Here is a 21873-nt window from a genome sequence, read left to right on the forward strand (position 1 = left end):
AACTGCAGTGAACGTGTCACTGTTCATGTAAATTTGTGCTCAAAATCAGGAGGAAATATGAGACAAAAGGTATTTACAATATATAATCACTCTTTCCTCATAGTTTACATGTTTAATGTGTAAGACCTGGATTCTGTTTACTGTAATGATCTAATAAGTTAGAAACCTGGACTCATCTGAGAGCTCCATGTTTCAGATTATTAATGAACTGCTGCCATCTAGAGTAGAAAACACACAGTGAGAATAGATCATCTGACTGACTCCTCCTTTTCAAAGCTCCTCCTCCTCTACACCTGCTCTACCTGTTGGAGGAAGTGAACCTCATCCTGTCTCCTGATCTTCATTCTGCTTTCACTCCACTCAGAGACGCCAATGAGGAGCTTTTAAACAGTGACAGTATGTGTTTGTTTCTTGCTGTGTGATTCTGAAAGGAGCTAAAACTCACTCAGTGGGTTGAAGGGCTACGGTGGCTGATCCTCCACTGAGCTGCTCTGATCATTACAGACGTCCTGAAACTGAAAGTGGAGTTTGGACTGAAGGAGCCATTACAGAGAAACAGCACAGCAGCAGTTGGAGGAAATGGCTGCTAGAAACCCTCTTTCAGAAGAAGAGCTTTCATGTCCTGTGTGCTGTGACATCTTCAGGGATCCCGTTGTTCTGTCGTGCAGCCACAGTGTGTGTAAAACCTGCCTGCAGAAGTTCTGGGAAACTAAGGGGTCTCGAGAATGTCCAGTCTGTAGAAGAAGATCCTCAAAACAATATCCTCCTTTTAACCTCGTACTGAAGAACGTGTGTGAGGCTTTTCTAGAGAGCAGGAGTCAGAGATCTTCAGCAGGGTCTGAGGGGCTCTGCGTTCTGCACAATGAGAAACTCAAACTCTTCTGTCTGGATGATCAGCAGCCTGTGTGTGTGGTGTGTCAGACTTCAAAGAAACACAAAAGTCATGACCTCTGTCCAGTAGATGAAGCTGTGACTGAGTTTAAGGTAGGACACGTCAAATATTTTTAAATGTTAAATGTAACAAACTAATAGTCTGAATTAGTTCAGTACCAGATCAGCCTGTTATGTCTGCTAAAGGTAAAGGCAGTCAGTGGGTGTGGTTTCAGGCCAAACAGCACGAGTGAATTATCAGTCAGAAAAATGCTCTGTTGTTAAATTCATTATGACGGTCAATGTAAAATGTGAACTTACAGAAATACAGAATTACTCTCCACTGGACACACATGAAAAAGTCTCTTCTAGTTCTGAAGCAGAGAGTAAAACTGCTGTTATTCTCTATTCAACTGTAGTTTGTAGGACAACTATTACATTTAAACAGCTAAACTGATCACTCATCACTCATTTAGACGTCACTCATCTGAACTATTGTTTGATTCCAGGATAAACTCAAGTCTGCTTTGAAGCCTCTACAGAAGAATCTGAGAGTCTTAGAGGAAGCTAAACGAGACTATGACCAAACAGCCACCCACATTAAGGTGAAACATCATCTTGAACTGTGAAACATGTTGCTGAGGTCATGTTTCTGATGAGCGTCCACTTCTCCTATAGGTGGTAAACGCTTGTAGATCATCTGTTAGAGTTTGTGTTTCCTAATCGTCTGTCATTCTAGACGCAGGCCCAGAACACAGAGAGGCAGATAAAGGAGGAGTTTGAGAAGCTTCACCAGTTTCTAAGAGATGAAGAAGCAGCAAGGATAGCTGCACTGAAGGAGGAAGAGGAGCAGAAGAGTCAGATGATGAGGAGGAAGATTGAGGAGATGAATGGAGAAATCTCAGCTCTTTCAGACACAATCAGGAACATAGAGAAGGAGATGGAGGCTGAGGACGTTCTGTTCTTACAGGTGAGAAATTCCTTCTTTCTTTCTTTCTTTCTTTCTTCCTTTCTTTCTTTCTTTCTTTCTTACTTTCTTACTTTCTTTCTTTCTTTCTTTCTTTCTTTTACTTGCACATACAAAACACTCCTTCTTTTCTCTTTCCAGCTTTATTGTTGTATTAAATAAAATGTGAGTTATTTGTTTTAGTATGAAAGGGGAGGATCTCCATGAAGATCTGTCTACAGCCTAATTAGAGCTTTTCTGAGATTTCCACCAACATTAGCCAGACTGTTGACATGAATGAGAAAGCTCCTTTACATTAACCCAAACCAACTCTGCGTACCTCTGTAAAGCCTGTGTCCACTCAGCGCAGGCACAACATACAGAATGCTTATAGCAGCAGTTCTTCAGGTCGACTGCAGGGCTGAGAATGAGTCTTGATATGAATTTCACTGCAGTTCAGAAAGTGAATGTGAACTGAGGAAAGAATGAAACTCCAGTGTAAATATCAGAATTCATTTAACTCACAAGGTAAGAAGTTAGTTATAGAGCTAATGACACAAAGTCCTTATAGGGAAGTCTGTCCTCTTGATGGCATCTTTACAACGTCCCTGGGCAGGGATTTCCAGTCCTAAGAGACTAGACTCCTCTCTCTTTGAATGAGGAGTCTAGTCTTGTGTGTCTGGAGAAACTGAAACTAAGAGCCAAATCAACTTTTAAAAATATATTTGAAAATCAGTGATAAAATCAAATATTTTAGAGTTTATAACACACACACACACACACACACACACACACACACACACACACACACACACACACACAATAACAGTGTTTCAGCTTGTCCTGGCTAATGCATATGCCCTTATATCTACAGAGAAGGGGGGCTTCATTAGCGCTTACTCAGCAAGCTGATTGGCTCATTTTATTCGAGGTGGGACTTTCCTAATGAACTGACACCAGGCTGAAGGAGCTTCCCTTTCTTCTACCATCCAGTGTCCTGTCTCCCCTTTACAACATCTCTGCACACGCTTGTGTGTGTGTTCATCTCTGAGCTAGAGCTGCTGTGTGTGTAGTTGTGTTATGATATTGATATTAATTTTATTAATGACTCAGTTTTTCAGGAGAAACTTTACTCTGAAAGGCTCCTGTTTTCATTTGCACTCATTCTCTCCTCAGCCGACTGCACTGCAGTTTGAAAGTGACTTGTGCAAACGAGGGGCATCTCGATTCTCGTGCCCACATGAATGAATGATATCATAGTGCTGCAGAATTGGGGTGGTAAGCAATATGAAGGATGTGGCAGCCGTTACATTCTGCCAGCCCAAAGATCCCAGGATGAGTTAATAGGAAGCTTTAATTGTCTCCTCCACACGATGATCAGCAAACAGAAACAGGCCTTGAATACGTGTGTTTGGGTGTGTAGAGGTGTGTGTGGTTTCTGTAAATCAGAGAACAAACAAAAAGCTCGACTGCAGAACACGATATTTACTCAAATGTGTAAATGATTCATTATTAGATGTTAATAAAACAGTCCAGCTAATATACTGAATTCTCTAGTTCTATTAATAATCAGTGCAAATTCACTGAGAGCCAAAGTAGAATTAGCAACATGTCACTAATCTCCACTGACTTTAGCAGAGTCAGCACATTTCACAGTGAACAACACCAGAAGCCCCATAAACGATTATTACAGCTTCATTAATGCTCACAGAGCCACAGACACCAAGTAGAGTACAGTACTGAGCTCTGCTGGGAGGAAACTCATCTTCTGACTCTGTATCTGATCATCAGTGGAGCTTCTCCTGGATCATCTGAATGTTCCGGCTCTGCCGCCTCATCATCCACAAACCTGCTGCTTGTTGTTAGTTTGGCTCTGGTTCTGTTGTTGGTGGTTCTCCTGTAATTCTTAGTGTTTCCAAGTGAGCCTCATTAGATTTTCACCTGCGTCTGTTTGTTGACGACTGGTTGATGGATTTGTTTGCGTTTTGCTCGTCGGTCTAGTTTGTGGTCCCTGCCGCTCAAAATCCATCCAGTCAAACTACTTTATCAACATCTGACTGATTAGATTTATTAATAAATAACAAACATACTGAGTTTTATTAAGTAGTTATTTAGAAGGTAAAGTTTTATTGAGATGAAATGATGGATAATGTCACTAACTTGGCTGTTTGCTGGTGTTTGTGTGTTTCATATGAAAAACTCCTGAAAAGTCTCTTCACTTTTAACTACAATGTTCTTTGTTTCCCTCTCAGAACTTCAAGTCCACAGAGAAACAGTGAGTAAATGTCAGACCACACATTTTATCTAATGCTACAGTAATTATTACATTAAATCTACAGTATATTGTGTTTATTGTAAATATGAGTGTATTCTAATGAAATGAGGGGGAATAAGGACCGTGTGTTAATGTTGTAGTGATGAGAACAGAAGCAGAAATATTTATTTAACAGAAACTACAGAATTATTGACTCTCCAGACAATAAATGTGATCAAATATTGATATTTAGTGAAATAAATGACAGGCTGTAAAGTTTCTACAGTGATATATTTCACACAGTCTTCTGTTCTCAGAGCTCAGCTCACACCAAAGGATCCAGAGAAGACATCAGGAGCTCTGATCAATGTTGGGAAGCACCTTTCCAACCTGAAGTTCAGAGTGTGGGAGAACATGCAGGAGGTTCTCCAGTACAGTAAGTTCTGTTTCTCTTAGGGTTGATCTCTCACACACAGCCTGCTTCTGCACTAATGACACACTGTTTATAAACTATTAGTAACATGTTATCATGTTCTCTTTATTCAGGGGGTATAAAGGAGACTGAAGCTGTACTTAAGTGAAAGTATGAATACTGTACTGTGCAGAAATCTCACTCAGATCAAACGGGAAGTGTGGATATAAAATAAACTCCAGTTAAAGAAGAAGAATCAGATTTTAATCCAATTGATTAAAAATTAAATAAAATTTTAACGTCTTTTTTAATTCTGTCAAATTCTTTTTACATGTAAGTTTAATTTATGAGAAATAATTTCTCTCATTGTAATTGTGTTACTAATCCAATTAAACACTAAACATATTATGTATAAAATGAATCTGAACAGAATTTTAAACTCTTGAAACATCAATTTCATTAATTTATTAAAAATGTGATCAAGATAGATTTTTATAATTTATAGTCAAACTTTATACTTTTCAATAATACAGTAATAAAAATATTTTCTATTCTTTGTAACGATGTTAATCAGTAAAATGAAACAATAAAAATAAAGTCACTCAAAAAACTATTTGACTGTCAAAAGACAAACAATCCAAAAAAGACCAAAACACAAACGAATCAAATTAAAATGAACAATGTTTAAAAATGTATTTGTGCTTTTTTACTTTTTAGTATATTTTTATTTTAAAATAAAATAATACAATATTTTAATAATTTAACCTTTTTATTCTTGTGTATTAATAAAAATACAACTTTAAAATTATGTTTCATACTGACATTGAGGTAAATATCAATTTTATAAATGGATAAAATATAAATAATGAAAACACTAATTTTATTCATTAATGTAAAAAAGTATTTTCATAAATATTATATTAGATTATTATATTATATAAATTACACAAAAATATTAAGTGGATTTTATTCTTCATCTTGTTCTTCATATTATTATTATTATTATTATTATTATTATTAAATCTAAGTAAATAATATGCTTAGGTCTAAAGGAGTCACTCAAGTTATTTAACCTTTAAAAGAAAATGAATCCAAAAAAGACACAAATAAATCAGATTAAATCAGATTTTTATAAAATATATTTGTGTTTTTTCACTTTTTTATATTTTTATTGTAAAAAAACAAAAAACAACACAATATTTTAAAAATTAAAACTTTATTCTTGTTTTGCTTTTAATCCAAACACAACAATAAAATTATATTTAATATTGAAATGGAGGCAAATATCAATTTCACTCCTATTGATAAAAGAAAAATATTTAAAATATTAATTTCATGTGTTAATTAAAAAGTGTGATTACATTAATTATACAAGACTATTGCAGTAATTTTTTATTATTATTATTATTATTATTATTATTATTATTATTATTAAATCTGGATCACATTAACTGGATCACAGACGTTCAGGAAATGTGTGGAGATCAGATTTTGATCATTTGATGGAGAGAGAAAATGGACTGTTTTATAATTTATAATAATAATTTATTGTAATAATTAATAAAATATAAAACGCATCACGAAATGATCTGAAAGTCCGTGAGAGTGAAGATGTTGATGGACGTTCAGCTCTGTGAGTGAATCCCTACAGAAAAATGCTGCACTCAGATCAGATCAGTCACTGGACTGTAATGACCACTCACTACTGAACATGCACTTTAGTGCTGCTCTGAACTGAACATCAACATTTAGTCCAGGATTAAAGTTGATCTGAGTTCTGGAATCTACCTCTAAAGCTGTTTCACTCACAGTAAAGAAAACAGTCTGTAGAGGTGAAACATTTACAGAAACGAGAGAAAAACATGATGTTTCATTGTGTTCTCTCTCCTCAGCCCCTGTTACTCTGGACCCCAACACTGCACATCCACGCCTCCACCTGTCTGATGATCTCACTGCTGTAGAAAACACAAAGCAGAGATCATCACTTCCTGATAATCCAGAGAGATTTGATGAGTATGTGTCTGTTCTGGGTTCTGAGGGTTTTAACTCAGGGATTCACTGCTGGGACGTCCAGGTTGGAGACAGTGATTACTGGGCACTGGGTGTGATCACAGAGTCTGGAACAAGAAAAGGAGACTCTTTCTGGGGTTCAGTGTGGAGGCTGGGCTACAAGAAAAGCAGTAATACAATCTGGATTCTCTGTCCAGGACAGTCACGTCACTCCTTCAGACCTAAAGAGAAGCCGCAGAGGGTCAGAGTGCAGCTGGACTGGGACAGGGGGACAGTGACCTTCACTGATCTTCTAACCAACACACACCTGCACACTATAACAGACACTTTCACTCAGAGAGTTTTACCGCTTTTCTGGAATCTGTCTGTTCATCCTCTGAGGATCTTACCAGTGAAGACGTCAGTAACAGTGGAGCAGCACAGTTAAAGCTGAAGCTGCTTAGAATGATCATTTATAAGGTAGTGAGTGTCTGAATTATGATCATAAGAATATGTCACTGCATGTATATTTTAAATAATGTGTTTGTTTCCCGGCGTATGATTGGCTGTTCCTGCTGGTGCCCGGGGGGCGGCTCTGGGGAACAACTTCTTAAGTGGAGCTTCATGTTCAGACTGAAGTCGTTTGTTCTGTCCGTTTTCCTCCACGTGAACAGACTTGCAGTCATTTTCTACCTTTACTTAAATTCCGAGTGAGGCGAGTTTGTCGGACTTTCATTGTTTATACAGCTTAATTGTCTCGGTTGAGCCTTCAGTTGTCAGTAGATTCATTATTGAACAAATATGACCGATTAATCGCGATTAAGTGCCCATTTCCAACTTAAGTAGCGTTAGCACATTTTCAGCAAGCTAGCTAGCTAGCAGACTGTTCAGAGGTAGCCCAGCTAGCAAACAGCACAAACCTTAAAGCAGCGACTAGGTTTTCAAACGTTTAGTGATTATTATGATCAACCGCACAATATAAAGGTAGAATGATTCATTATTCATTTAACAGACCCCCAGCCAACGGAGTGGAGGTTAGCTTCTTGTTCCAATTTTCCGTTCCACCTTAAATACTGCGGCCCGAGGCGCCAGAACGCAACTGTCGCACCACTTAAGGTGGAACAGGGAATTCGAATAAGAAGCTGGGACCCGTTATTGAGCGTCAACCCGAGGGAAGACGTGGCTGAAGTTAAGCTTCTTATTCGAATTCCCAGAAATCTCCGTTCCACCTTAAATGGTGCAGCAGTTACATGGCGCCTAAGGCATCAGAATGTAACTGCTGCACCATTTAAGGTGGAACGGAAAATTCGAATAACAAGCTAAGTTCAGAAAGCCAGCGCTTGAGCTTTACCAGCAAACTGACAGCGAGCCTGAGTTTTCCTGTTACCCTGAGAAGCTTCAGCCTCAGCCCAGCCACAGCACGTTACCCAGCAGAAGCTGTTCAGCCATAGTTTAGTGCAGGTTGTTAGCTAGTTAACATTAAATGAACTGTTACCTTCTTTGGGTTAAACCAGCCCCTAAAGTATGAAGGCAGGAAATAAATGTCCTGTCAGTTTAATAGTCTGTTCCCCTGAACTTAATAAATCGCTCTTATTTTCACTGCAGTGACCCGTCCATAGAAACTGGTCTAAATGACCAAACACTTTAAAATGGTATCATTCTTAAAAGAGACGGTTCTTTAAGTGGACTAAATGTTGTGGTTCTATTTAGAACCACAAGTTCTATATTTAACTGTCTTGTGCTTAAATGGTTTTCTGAATTGTGAAGTGGTTCTTCAGATTGATGGAGGATGTGTTGTATATGGTCCCATATGGCACCTTTTGGAAAATATTTCTATAGAGCACCAAAAACCACTGGAGCCTTGAAGAACCATCTTTTTTAAGAGTGTACAGTAAAATAATAAGAATAATATAATATAAAAATAAGAGTCCTGAGGCTCTACACATCGTGTTCAGGTTGGATCCATTGGATGGCGAGCCAAGCCCAGACCCTTGAACCTGAGGTTTTTCTGCATGCAGTGAATTGAACCCATTGATTCCAAAACTCGTTCACCACTGGCACTGAGTCGCTTTACTTCGCAGTGCGGCTAAAACCTGCATCTCCACAGTCGTGAGGCTCTACACTTGCTCAATCCTGGTGAATCCCTTGGACGTGGACAGTGATTTTCCTAAGTAAACAAAATATTGAACTGAGAACTGTGATCACTTTGAAAGATTTGTGGGTGAATATTTGATTTCCCTATTTGTGACAATTTGGAATTTTTGTTTTATTTCAATTACCTGGGTAATAGTTTTGTATGTCTAACACCACCAGTTTTTCTTTGCTATATATTTTATATTGAATGGAAGTGTTATTTCCTCCTTCCAAGCGTGCTTCTCATGGTTCAGCGTGGTCTTTTACTCATTTGGTCGCCTGGCTCTGGAGTCCAGACTGGCATCTTTTCTGATCGGCCCAACTGGGAAGTATTCCATCTGACTTGTACACAGTCATTTAACCAGTGAACCAAATGACTAGAACTGTACCCTCAATAGGGGTTACATCATATAATAAACGGCTGATAATGTCATAAAATCCTCCTCCAGTAATATAATAACACTTTAACTCATGATGTGGTGAGTGTGATAAAGTGCGTGTCATGTCTACCGGATCGGTATCCACAAAATACACTTTATGGGTAGTGTTGGGCGATTAGCCTTGGGCACGGGATGAGCCGAATGTAAAAATTGCAGGAAAGTAGAGGATCCTTTAGAGTGGGAATTTATTTCCACCACAACAGTGCGAGTATTTACAAGCGCACAAGACAAAAAAATAATAAACAAACAAAAACAAATAACCTCTCATCAGAGAATTAAGACTAAATGACTACAAAGTCATGAAAGTCACAAACAATGGATAGACTGTCTACCACAGTCTAGCTCAGTGTCAGCCATCCAACCTCCCTCTAACCTCCATATCAGGTAGGTATTTATATGCTAAGCACCTCCCCTGAACATACCATGTTTGATAACAGGTAAGTTACATAATCAGTATATACACAAAAAGTACAATAAACAATAAACATGGACAAAGGTATTCCCAATGTCCAATAAAACCTCAGCAGTACATTATAACCCCAGCACAATTAATAATGCACATTGTCCCCGTTCATGTAGGTCCACCAGCCCCCTCCCCTTCTACAGAGGATGAACTCACCCAGGTAAGTATAAGCACAGCTAACCCATAGGTACTCTTTTAGAACCCCACAGGTAAGTATGAACAGTGCCCAATTACAACAGGTAAGTATGCACACACAGGTTACTTAGATGGTAATGTGTAGGGATGAAATTACATTATACACTGTTTATGACTTTATAAAATGAATTGAGAAAAATTTAATCACAATGTAATAACACTTTAAATCTTTTAATAACTCACTTAAGTCTGTTTCAATTAATTAAAGAATAATTTAATCACCTGGTTTAATCCAAAAGTGTAATAAACTGACTGGATTAATAATCTGACCACCTTTCCGGTCATTTTAAGTGCGTCTTCTCTCTGTTTAAACTGTTTGTTAACTAGTAACTGAACGTCGTGATAAACAAAGAGTTTTTCTTTTGTTCTTTCACAGCTTTTCTTAGTTTCTTCCACTCAGTTCAGGAAACAGCGTCTCTGCTCTCAAAGGAACAAACACAGTTTCTAAATCTCCAAACACAGAGTGACCATTTATCACCCTCACTATGGAGCTGCACTCACAGCTCTGATGGGGCTGATAAATGTGTTTTAAATGCAAGTTGTTTTTAAATGAATTCGTTTTTTCTGCAGTTTCTATTTTTGGAGAGTTTGAATATTTTCTGTTGTATCTTTGATCAGTGACATCACAGACGAGTTTAGTCTGATTGATCAGGACAGACTAAATATTTCTCCTCTGCTGCTTCATCAGAGCCCAGATTACACCAACAGCTGAACAGAGGACTTTTACTGGTGGTTCTACATGAGCAGCCCAGCACTGTCTGCTTGGATGGAGCTGGAAGTATTAAGAGTGTTATTAATTATTAAGGGAGTGAGAGATTTACAGGGTCTTTTAGGACCGACAGCCTGGCTGCAGTACACAGACTCCACACACTGCATCTTCAGCAGTATAATCTTCTGTATGATTAGACAGAATTAAGACCAAAGGAGAACGACTGTAGTGGCTGTATATTTAGAAATAAGTTCACACGTCCTCTACAGGGAACTTAAACACAGCACTTTCCTGCAGATTTACTGAATGATTCATATTTACTTGCTAAGTTTAACCTGTTGGAAGAAATAAAAATATAACAAGGAGCCATAACTTTCGCACAGGCCACATGTCTTCTGCTTTTTTCAATGGATTAAATTCAGCAACAAAACAGCACACACACACACACACACACACACACACACACACACACACACACACACACACACACACACACACACACAGACACACACATACACACACACATACACAGACTCACACACAAACACACATGCACACACACACACACACACACACACACACAGACACACACACACACAGACATACACACAGGCACACATACACATACACACACACACACACACACACACACACACACACACACACACACACACACACACACACAGACACACATACCCAGGGATGTGATGGTACCACAGCAGTGACTCTCAGCACCTTTTGTTCTGAGAGTCTACAGGTCTGGTAGGTTTCGCTGTTCACATAAAAGAGTGCACATCTCTGACTGGAGAGTCTATGATGTCACTACATAAACTCCCATATGTTTCAGCTTCTACCATTTCATGTAATTCGTGCACTAATTGTCTGAATGAGTACTAGGCTTTGCCTTTGACCTCTAACTTGATACATGTGTTAACAAACTGATGGTCAGTTATAATGTAGTCCAGGCCATAACAGAACATTTATGATCAATGACCAACATTAAAGCACTGAACTTGGTGCTGCTTGAGTTTGTTCTGCAGAGATGAGAATAAGAGAACAAGATGATGCAGGATCATCTGAGAATTACAGTCACTGGACAGGAAAGTGAATCTGCATCAGAATAGAAGAGGAGCTTTAAAGACATCTGGGACACTATATTTAGTCTGAGTGATGAGTGTGTCTCTCTCTGGCTTTCAGTTTCATTCTTACTGATGTATTAGTTCATTTTTACCAGGAGTGCTGGATGATTATCAGTTGGTAAAACGTGTCTGAAATGGAAATGAAATGTGTCGTTATTTATTCCTTCATTAATGCAGGACACAAAACTACTCTTTGCATTGCTGATCACAGAGGTTGTGATGTATCTGTGCCGGGATCTGTGGTGGTCAGTAAATGAGTCTCTGTTCAAATGTGACCGTGGATGCTGTGGAGTAGGTAAGGGCTGTGGAAGACCAGCTGCAGGCTGCAGTGGGACTGTGCTTAAGTTCACACATCCTTATCTAATGTAAACTCATAAATCCTGCTCACTAAAATACCTGTACTTTGTATTCCAGGATGTCCAGAACTAGTAGCAGCTTTTACTCAGAGACGGAGACGCTTCTTTGTCTCACTTCCTCTGGATCTCCACCTGATCAGCATCACTATAACAGTGAAATTATTTAATCAGTGTGATTAATATGACAGAATATGTGACAACGATTCAGCCTTGTGTTAGTATTGATCATTTAACCTGGACAGTAAGAAACCCTGAAATTAAAGTGAGTGAAAAACAAAACCCAATATTTCTGTCTGGGGTTTAAACATTTTGCTGCTTTAATATATTCTAAATCTAATATATATAATAATCATGTATTCTAAACTTAATTTATCTGTTAGTAATAAGGTTGGATGTTGGGCTGCCTGAAGGAAGTGGCTCCATTTTCACACAACGATTTGAAACAATGTCTATCAAGTAATTCTCTATTCCCCATTTCATAGATCTTTACTGATCTGTAATTCAGCATTGTGTCCTAATTTAAATGCCTTCTGAGTGCCTTGAACTCTGGGTGTGATGATGAATAAGCTCTATTCTTAGGTGCTGTGGTTTCCTCCAGCAGAAGTATGGTCCCATTGGCCTGTAGAGATTTTGGCAATTTTATAACTTTGTTTTGGAAACACTACAGTCAAAATGACAAGACAGGAGATCTGTGGGGACTTGCGTGTCTGATTTCTACAGATATTGCTCATAAAGGCAAACTGATATTTTGAAAACTGGCTGGCTCAAATTTGCTGATTCACCTTTACCCCATGAAAGACTTGTGTTGAATTAGCCATGGAAGTCCAATATGAGAGCATCTCTAGGTGACTTTTTAAAATAAGGAGATATCTTTCTTGTGCAACAGTCCAACTGGGAGATTCAAGTCAACTGCCGTTTGAGTCAGGGATCCCTCTCTCACTGGCAATCACCAGCTGCTCTCAACAGTAGAAAGGGTTTAACTGAAAACACTGGGATTTAAAACTATCACAAAACTAAAAGGCATTTTGGGAACTGGGTCTGGAAGCGGTTCTTCAGTCTTTGTTTGGACGGTGGAGAGAGGCACCTCTGTAGGCATGGAGGGAAACTGGCAGCAGCAGATGTGACAGATCTACAAAATCTCCACTGTAAAACCAGCATGTTACCAGACATAATATAGACCTAACTGTAAATGGACAGATCCACCAATCAGTCATAACATCATGACCACCTCCTTGTTTCTACACTCATTGTCCATTTTATCAGCTCTACTTACTGTATAGGTGGTCAGGACCCCCAAAGGACCACCACAGAGCAGGTATTATTGGAGTGGTGGATCATTATCAGCACTACAGTGACACTGAAGTGGTGATGCTGGGTTAGTATGTGTTGTGTTGGTACGAGTGGATCAGACACAGCAGTGCTGCTGGAGTTTTTAAACACTGTGTCCACTCACTGTCCACTCTATTAGATGCACCTGTGCTGTTGGTCCACCCTATAGATGTAAAGCCTGAGACGATAGCTTGTCTCTTGCTGTACAGTATGAGGTAATTATCCTCTAGTCCTTCATTGGTGGTCACAGGACGCTGCCCACAGTATATTTTTGGTTGGTGGACGATTCTCAGTCCAGCAGCGACACTGAGGTGTTTGAAAACTCCAGCAGCACTGCTGTGGCTATGTCCTGTGGGGGTCCTGACCACTAAGGAACAGAATACCAAAGTATCAGAGAAACAGATGGACTACAGTCTGTAACTGTAGAACTACAAAGTGCAGCTATACAGTAAGTGGAGCTGATAAACTGGATAATGAGCGTAGAAACAAGGAGGTGGTCATAGAGTCATGGCTGATTGGTGTCTGTGGTCAGTGAGATGGACGAAAAACGAAGGGAGGCATTTTCAAGGATCCAAACCGCTATCTATCGCTGTCATGTCCAGACTCCACGAGTCAGCAGAACCAATAATAATAGGACGTAGTAGAAGAAGAACCTACAACTACAATGATATGACAATAAACTGCAGTGAACGTGTCGCTGTTCATGTACATTTGTGCTTAAAATCAGGAGGAAATATGAGGCAAAAGGGATATATTGAGACAATATATAATCACTCCGTCCTCATAGTTTACATGTTTAATGTGTAAGACCTGGATTCTTTTTACTGTAATGATCTAATGAGTGAGAAACCTGGACTCATCTGAGAGCTCCATGTTTCAGATTATTAATGAACTGCTGCCATCTAGAGTAGAAAACACACAGTGAGAATAGATCATCTGACTGACTCCTCCTTTTCAAAGCTCCTTCTCCTCTACACCTCCTCTCCCTGTTGGAGGAAGTGAACCTCATCCTGTCTCCTGATCTTCATTCTGCTTTCACTTTACTCAGAGAAGCCAATGAGGAGCTTTTAAACAGTGACTGTATGTGTTTGTTTCTTGCTGTGTGATTCTGAAAGGAGCTAAAACTCACTCAGTGGGTTGAAGGGCTACGGTGGCTGATCCTCCACTGAGCTGCTCTGATCATTACAGACGTCCTGAAAGTGAAAGTGGAGTTTGGACTGAAGGAGCCATTACAGAGAAACAGCACAGCAGCAGTTGGAGGAAATGGCTGCTAGAAACCCTCTTTCAGAAGAAGAGCTTTCATGTCCTGTGTGCTGTGACATCTTCAGGGATCCTGTTGTTCTGTCGTGCAGCCACAGTGTGTGTAAAACCTGCCTGCAGCAGTTCTGGGAAACTAAGGGGTCTCGAGAATGTCCAGTCTGTAGAAGACGGTCCTCGAAATCTGAGCCTCCTATTAGCCTTACACTGAAGAATCTTTGTGAGTCTTTTCTAGAGAGCAGGAGTCAGAGATCTTCAGCAGGGTCTCAGGGGCTCTGCGTTCTGCACAATGAGAAACTCAAACTCTTCTGTCTGGATGATCAGCAGCCTGTGTGTTTGGTGTGTCAGACTTCAAAGAAACACAGAAATCACAAATTCTGTCCAGTAGATGAAGCTGTGACTGAGTTTAAGGTAGGACACGTCTAATATATTGAAATGTTAAATGTAACAAACTAATAGTCTGAATTAGTTCAGTACCAGATCAGCCTGTTATGTGTGCTAAAGGTAAAGGCAGGCAGTGGGTGTGGTTTCAGGCCAAACAGCACGAGTGAATTATCAGTCAGAAAAATGCTCTGTTGTTAAATTCATTATGACGGTCAATGTAAAATGTAAACTTACAGAAATACTGAATTACTCTCCACTGGACAAACATGAAAAAGTCTCTTCTAGTTCTGAAGCAGAGAGTAAAACTGCTGTTATTCTCTATTCAACTGTAGTTTGTAGGACAACTATTACATTTAAACAGCTAAACTGATCACTCATCACTCATTTAGACGTCACTCATCTGAACTGTTGTTTGATTCCAGGATAAACTCAAGTCTGCTTTGAAGCCTCTACAGAAGAATTTGACAGTCTTAGAGGAAGCTAAACGAGACTATGACCAAACAGCCGCCCACATTAAGGTGAAACATCATCTTGAACTGTGAAACATGTTGCTGAGGTCATGTTTCTGATGAGGGTCCACTTCTCCTGTAGGTGGTAAACGCTTGTAGATCATCTGTTAGAGTTTGTGTTTCCTAATCGTCTCTCATTCCAGATGCAGGCCCAGCACACAGAGAGGCAGATAAAGGAGGAGTTTGAGAAGCTTCACCAGTTTCTAAGAGATGAAGAAGCAGCAAGGATAGCTGCACTGAAGGAGGAAGAGGAGCAGAAGAGTCAGATGATGAGGAGGATGATTGAGGAGATTAATGGAGAAATATCAGCTCTTTCAGACACAATCAGGAACATAGAGAAGGAGATGGAGGCTGAGGACGTTCTGTTCTTACAGGTACGTAACTCTTTCTTTCTTTCTTTCTTTCTTTCTTTCTTTCTTTCTTTCTTTCTTTCTTTCTTTCTTTCTTTCTTTTACTTGCACATACAAAACACTCCTTCTTTTCTCTTTCCAGCTTTATTGTTGTATTAAATAAAATGTGAGTTATTTGTTTTAGTATGAAAGGGGAGGATCTCCATGAAGATCTGTCTACAGCCTAATTAGAGCTTTTCTGAGATTTCCAACAACATTAGCCAGACTGTTGACATGAAGGAGAAAGCTCCTTTACATTAACCCAAACCAACTCTGCGTACCTCTGTAAAGCCTGTGTCCACTCAGCGCAGGCACAACATACAGAATGCTTATAGCAGCAGTTCTTCAGGTCGACTGCAGGGCTGAGAATGAGTCTTGATATGAATTTCACTGCAGTTCAGAAAGTGAATGTCAACTGAGGAATGAATGAAACTCCAGTGTAAATATCGGAATTCATTTAACTCACAAGGTAAGAAGTTAGTTATAGAGCTAATGACACAAAGTCCTTATAGGGAAGTCTGTCCTCTTGATGGCTCTCTTTACAACTTCCATCGGCAGGGATTTCCAGTCATAAGAGACTAGACTCCTCTCTCTTTGAATGAGGAGTCTAGTCTTGTGTGTCTGGAGAAACTGAAACTAAGAGCCAAATCAACTTTTAAAAAATATATTTGAAAATCAGTGATAAAATCAAATATTTTAGAGTTTATAACACACACACACACACACACACACACACACACACACACACACACACACACACACACACAATAACAGTGTTTCAGCTTGTCCTGGCTAATGCATATGCCCTTATATCTACAGAGAAGGGGGGCTTCATTAGCGCTTACTCAGCAAGCTGATTGGCTCATTTTATTGGAGGTGGGACTTTCCTAATGAACTGACACCAGGCTGAAGGAGCTTCCCTTTCTTCTACCATCCAGTGTCCTGTCTCCCCTTTACAACATCTCTGCACACGCTTGTGTGTGTGTTCATCTCTGAGCTGCAGCTGCTGTGTGTGTAGTTGTGTTATGATATTGATATTAATTTTATTAATGACTCAGTTTTTCAGGAGAAACTTTACTCTGAAAGGCTCCTGTTTTCATTTGCACTCATTCTCTCCTCAGCCGACTGCACTGCAGTTTGAAAGTGACTTGTGCAAACGAGGCGCATCTCGAATTCTCGTGCCCACATGAATGAATGATATCACAGTGCTGCAGAATTGGGGTGGTAAGCAATATGAAGGATGTGGCAGCCGTTACATTCTGCCAGCCCAAAGATCCCAGGATGAGTTAATAGGAAGCTTTAATTGTCTCCTCCACACGATGATCAGCAAACAGAAACAGGCGTTGAATACGTGTGTTTGGGTGTGTAGACGTGTGTGTGGTTTCTGTAAATCAGAGAACAAACAAAAAGCTCGACTGCAGAACATGATATTTACTCAAATGTGTAAATTATTCATTATTAGATATTAATAAAACAGTCCGGCTAATATACTGAATTCTCTAGTTCTATTAATAATCAGTGCAAATTCACTGAGAGCCAAAGTAGAATTAGCAACATCTCACTAATCTCCACTGACTTTAGCAGAGTCAGCACATTTCACAGGGAACAACACCAGAAGCCCCATGAACGATTATTACAGCTTCATTAATGCTCACAGAGCCACAGACACCAAGTAGAGTACAGTACTGAGCTCTGCTGGAGGAAACTCATCTTCTGACTCTGTATCTGATCATCAGTGGAGCTTCTCCTGGATCCTCTGAACGTTCCGGCTCTGCCGCCTCATCATCCACAAACCTGCTGTTTGTTGTTAGTTTGGCTCTGGTTCTGTTGTTGATGGTTCTCTTGTAATTCTTAGGCGTGTTTCCAAGTGAGCCTCATTAGATCTTCACCTGCGTCTGTTTGTTGACGACTGGTTGATGGATTTGTTTGCGTTTTGCTCGTCGGTCTAGTTTGTGGTCCCTGCCTCTCAAAATCCATCCAGTCAAACTACTTTATCAACATCTGACTGATTAGATTTATTAATAAATAACAAACATACTAAGTTTTATTAAGTAGTTATTTAGAAGGTAAAGTTTTATTGAGATGAAATGATGGATAATGTCACTAACTTGGCTGTTTGCTGGTGTTTGTGTGTTTCATCTGAAAAACTCCTGAAAAGTCTCTTCACTTTTAACTACAATGTTCTTTGTGTTTCCCTCTCAGAACTTCAAGTCCACAGAGAAACAGTGAGTAAATGTCAGACCACACATTTTATCTAATGCTACAGTAATTATTACATTTAAATCTACAGTATATTGTGTTTATTGTAAATATGAGTGTATTCTAATGAAATGAGGGGGAATAAGGACCATGTGTTAATGTTGTAGTGATGAGAACAGAAGCAGAAATATTTATTTAACAGAAACTACAGAATTATTGACTCTCCAGACAATAAATCTGATCAAATATTGATATTTAGTGAAATAAATGACAGGCTGTAAAGTTTCTACAGTGATATATTTCACACAGTCTTCTGTTCTCAGAGCTCAGCTCACACCAAAGGATCCAGAGAAGACATCAGGAGCTCTGATCAATGTTGGGAAGCACCTTTCCAACCTGAAGTTCAGAGTGTGGGAGAACATGCAGGAGGTTCTCCAGTACAGTAAGTTCTGTTTCTCTTAGGGTTGATCTCTCACACACAGCCTGCTTCTGCACTAATGACACACTGTTTATAAACTATTAGTAACATGTTATCATGTTCTCTTTATTCAGGGGGTATAAAGGAGACTGAAACTGTACTTAAGTGAAAGTATGAATACTGTACTGTGCAGAAATCTCACTCAGATCAAACGGGAAGTGTGGAGATAAAATAAACTCCAGTTAAAGAAGAAGAATCAGATTTTAATCCAACTGATTAAAAAATAAAACAAAATTTTAATGTCTTTTTTAATTCTGTCAAATTATTTTTACATGTAAGTTTAATTTATGAGAAATAATTTCTCTCATTGTAATTGTGTTACTATCCAATTAAACACTAAAAATATTATGTATAAATTGAAGCTGAACAGAATTTCAAACCTTTGAAATATGAATTTCATTAATTCATTAAAAATGTGATCAAGATAGAATTTTATCATTTATAGTAAAACTTTATAATTTTCAATAAAACAGTAATAAAAATGTTTTCTAATATTTGTAACGATGTTAATCAGTAAAATGAAACAATAATAATAAAGTCACTCAAAAAACTTTTCGACTTTCAAAAGACAAACAATCCAAAAAAGACCAAAACACAAACGAATCAAATTAAAATGAACAATGTTTAAAAATGTATTTGTGCTTTTTCACTTTTTAGTATATTTTTATTTTAAAATAAAACAATACAATATTTTAATAATTAAACAATGAAAATACTAATTTTATGCGTTAATGTAAGAAAGTATTTTCATAAATATTATATTAGTTTATTAGATTATATAAATTACACAAAAATATTAAGTGGATTTTATTCTTCTTCTTCTTCTTCATATTATTATTATTATTATTATTATTATTATTATTATTATTAATTAGGTCTAAACAATCACTAATAAAACAATTTAACTTTTAAAAGAAAATGAATCCAGAAAAGACACAAATAAATCAAAATAAATGCACATTTAAAAATATGTTTGTGTTTTTTCACTTTTTTATATTTTTATTGTAAAACAAAAAATAGCACAATATTTTAAAAATGAAAACTTTATTCTTGTTTTGTTTTTAATCCAAACACAACAATAAAATTATATTTAATATTGAAATGGAGGCAAATATCAATTTCACTCTTATTGATAAAATAGAAATATTTAAAATATTAATTTCATGTGTTAATTAAAAAGTGTGATTACATTAATTATACAGCACTATTGCAGTAATTTATTATTATTATTATTATTATTATTATTATTATTAAATCTGATTCAATAATGGATTTAGGTCAGTATTCTAAAGGGGTCTCTACAGCGTGTCTGGGGGTCTTCTTACTCCAAACAAGTTTATATTTTCACTTCATATTTAATTTTATTTGTTCTTCTCAAAACCAAATGAAGTGTTTTCTGCACAGCAGCCCAGAACAATAAATATTAAACTGATGTTATATAGATTACAGTGATGATACAGTAGATAATAGATATGATATCATCTCATCATTAACTGGATCACAGACGTTCAGGAAATGTGTGGAGATCAGATTTTGATCATTTGATGGAGAGAGAAAATGGATTGTTTTATAATTTATAATAATAATTTATTGTAATAATTAATAAAAAATAAAACGCATCACGAAATGATCTGAAAGTCCGTGAGAGTGAAGATGTTGATGGACGTTCAGCTCTGTGAGTGAATCCCTACAGAAAAATGCTGCACTCAGATCAGATCAGTCACTGGACTGTAATGACCACTCACTACTGAACATGCACTTTAGTGCTGCTCTGAACTGAACATCAACATTTAGTCCAGGATTAAAGTTGATCTGAGTTCTGGAATCTACCTCTAAAGCTGTTTCACTCACAGTAAAGAAAACAGTCTGTAGAGGTGAAACATTTACAGAAACGAGAGAAAAACATGATGTTTCATTGTGTTCTCTCTCCTCAGCCCCTGTTACTCTGGACCCCAACACTGCACATCCAGACCTCCACCTGTCTGATGATCTCACTGCTGTAGAAAACACAAAGCAGAGTTCATCACTTCCTGATAATCCAGAGAGATTTGATAAGTATGGGTCTGTTCTGGGTTCTGAGGGTTTTAACTCAGGGATTCACTGCTGGGACGTCCAGGTTGGAGACAGTGATCACTGGTCACTGGGTGTGATCACAGAGTCTGGAACAAGAAAAGGAGACTCTTTCTGGGGTTCAGTGTGGAGGCTGGGCTACAATAAAAGCAATAATACAATGTGGATTATCTGTCCAGGACAGTCACGTCACTCCTTCACACCTAAAGAGACGCCGCAGAGGGTCAGAGTGCAGCTGGACTGGGACAGGGGGAAAGTGACCTTCACTGATCTTCTAACCAACACACACCTGCACACTATAACACACACTTTCACTCAGAGAGTTTTACCGTATTTCTGGAATCGGTCTGTTCATCCTCTGAGGATCTTACCAGTGAAGACGTCAGTAACAGTGGAGCAGCACAGTTAAAGCTGAAGCTGCTTAGAATGATCATTTATAAGGTAGTGAGTGTCTGAATTATGATCATAAGAATATGTCACTGCATGTATATTTTAAATAATGTGTTTGTACCGCTCCATCCTGACATGTCTGAGTGAAATAACATGCTGGTTTAAAGTGTCACAGAGTGGCTCCTGATATCATGACAGCATTAGAAACGTTCTCTGAGTGAGATTTCACTCGTTTTCAGTGGAGATTTTATTTCTCCATCATCCTGCATTTTTCTCCATCATCAGATCTTTAAAGCTCTGCTGTGGTTCAGAGATTCATAGTAAAAAACCGCCAGTCAGACTTTTGTGGGGTTTGCGCGTGAGAAGAGTCGCTTTTTGATGAAGGGTGTCAGTCCAGCAAGGTGACCAGTTATGAGCAGCTCCGTGAAGTCGCTCTGCAGATCAGCGCATTGAGCGATGGGCGTTGATGGTTCAGGAGCTCAACCTTGACATTCGCTGTAAGAAGGGAAGGGACAATGTGGCCGATGCTCGATCTCGTTCATTAGAGTCTCTTTATTAGACCAACATGGGATGTTGTTTGGTGGTGGGAGCGCAGCGTCCTGTGAGCGGAGCTTCCCTTTTCCCTCGCTTTCCCTCAGTGTTCTCAGGTGGACCTTGTTGCTGCGAGACTGACGTCTCGGTTTTCCCGGCGTATGATTGGCTGTTCCTGCTGGTGCCCGGGGGGCGTGCCGGGGCGGGGGGGTCTCTGGGGAACAACTCCTTCTTAAGTGGAGCTTCATGTTCAGACTGAAGTCGTTTGTTCTGTCCGTTTTCCTCCACGTGAACAGACTTGCAGTCATTTTCTACCTTTACTTAAATTCCGAGTGAGGCGGTTTGTCGGACTTTCATTGTTTATACAGCTTAATTGTCTCGGTTGAGCCTTCAGTTGTCAGTAGATTCATTATTGAACAAATATGACCGAT

The 21873-nt window shown here is 38.7% G+C and overlaps 2 protein-coding genes across 5 annotated transcripts; both read left to right on the plus strand.

Moving 5' to 3' along the window:
* Positions 1-233: 233 nt before the first annotated feature.
* On the plus strand, positions 234-21622 carry LOC108416617 (E3 ubiquitin-protein ligase TRIM39-like). 3 transcript variants are annotated; one of them, XM_037541160.1, is made up of 7 exons: positions 234-984; positions 1380-1475; positions 1610-1840; positions 4078-4091; positions 4388-4506; positions 6375-7006; positions 21018-21622. In XM_037541160.1, exons 1-6 carry the CDS (start codon positions 580-582, stop codon positions 6917-6919), a joined length of 1410 nt encoding a protein of 469 aa, XP_037397057.1. In that variant the 5' UTR covers positions 234-579; the 3' UTR covers positions 6920-7006; positions 21018-21622. The 3 variants fall into 3 exon arrangements, with proteins under 3 accessions (XP_037397057.1, XP_037397056.1, XP_037397055.1); XM_037541158.1 differs by having other exon boundaries at positions 580-984; positions 4069-4091; XM_037541159.1 differs by lacking the exon at positions 21018-21622 and having other exon boundaries at positions 242-984; positions 4069-4091; positions 6375-6919.
* On the plus strand, positions 14268-21075 carry LOC108416359 (tripartite motif-containing protein 35-like). 2 transcript variants are annotated; one of them, XM_037541162.1, is made up of 6 exons: positions 14268-14903; positions 15299-15394; positions 15529-15759; positions 17986-17999; positions 18297-18415; positions 20386-21075. In XM_037541162.1, the coding sequence occupies exons 1-6, from the start codon at positions 14499-14501 to the stop codon at positions 20928-20930; spliced, it is 1410 nt and encodes a 469-aa protein (XP_037397059.1). In that variant the 5' UTR covers positions 14268-14498; the 3' UTR covers positions 20931-21075. The 2 variants fall into 2 exon arrangements, with proteins under 2 accessions (XP_037397059.1, XP_037397058.1); XM_037541161.1 differs by having other exon boundaries at positions 14270-14903; positions 17977-17999; positions 20386-21070.
* Positions 21623-21873: the final 251 nt, after the last annotated feature.

Source organism: Pygocentrus nattereri, chromosome 9, assembly GCF_015220715.1.
Source record: "Pygocentrus nattereri isolate fPygNat1 chromosome 9, fPygNat1.pri, whole genome shotgun sequence".
NCBI classification, from domain to species: Eukaryota; Metazoa; Chordata; class Actinopteri; order Characiformes; family Serrasalmidae; genus Pygocentrus; species Pygocentrus nattereri.

What these genes read in the sequence shown, in the direction of transcription:
- LOC108416617 (XM_037541159.1), top strand. Translation starts at nt 580, where the DNA reads ATGGCTGCTAGAAACCCTCTTTCAGAAGAAGAGCTTTCATGTCCTGTG. An exon ending in AAGCTGTGACTGAGTTTAAG is followed by an intron (nt 985 to 1,379) that starts GTAGGACACGTC and finishes GTTTGATTCCAG; the next exon opens with GATAAACTCAAGTCTGCTTT. An exon ending in TTCAAGTCCACAGAGAAACA is followed by an intron (nt 4,092 to 4,387) that starts GTGAGTAAATGT and finishes TTCTGTTCTCAG; the next exon opens with AGCTCAGCTCACACCAAAGG.
- LOC108416359 (XM_037541161.1), top strand. Translation starts at nt 14,499, where the DNA reads ATGGCTGCTAGAAACCCTCTTTCAGAAGAAGAGCTTTCATGTCCTGTG. An exon ending in AAGCTGTGACTGAGTTTAAG is followed by an intron (nt 14,904 to 15,298) that starts GTAGGACACGTC and finishes GTTTGATTCCAG; the next exon opens with GATAAACTCAAGTCTGCTTT. An exon ending in TTCAAGTCCACAGAGAAACA is followed by an intron (nt 18,000 to 18,296) that starts GTGAGTAAATGT and finishes TTCTGTTCTCAG; the next exon opens with AGCTCAGCTCACACCAAAGG.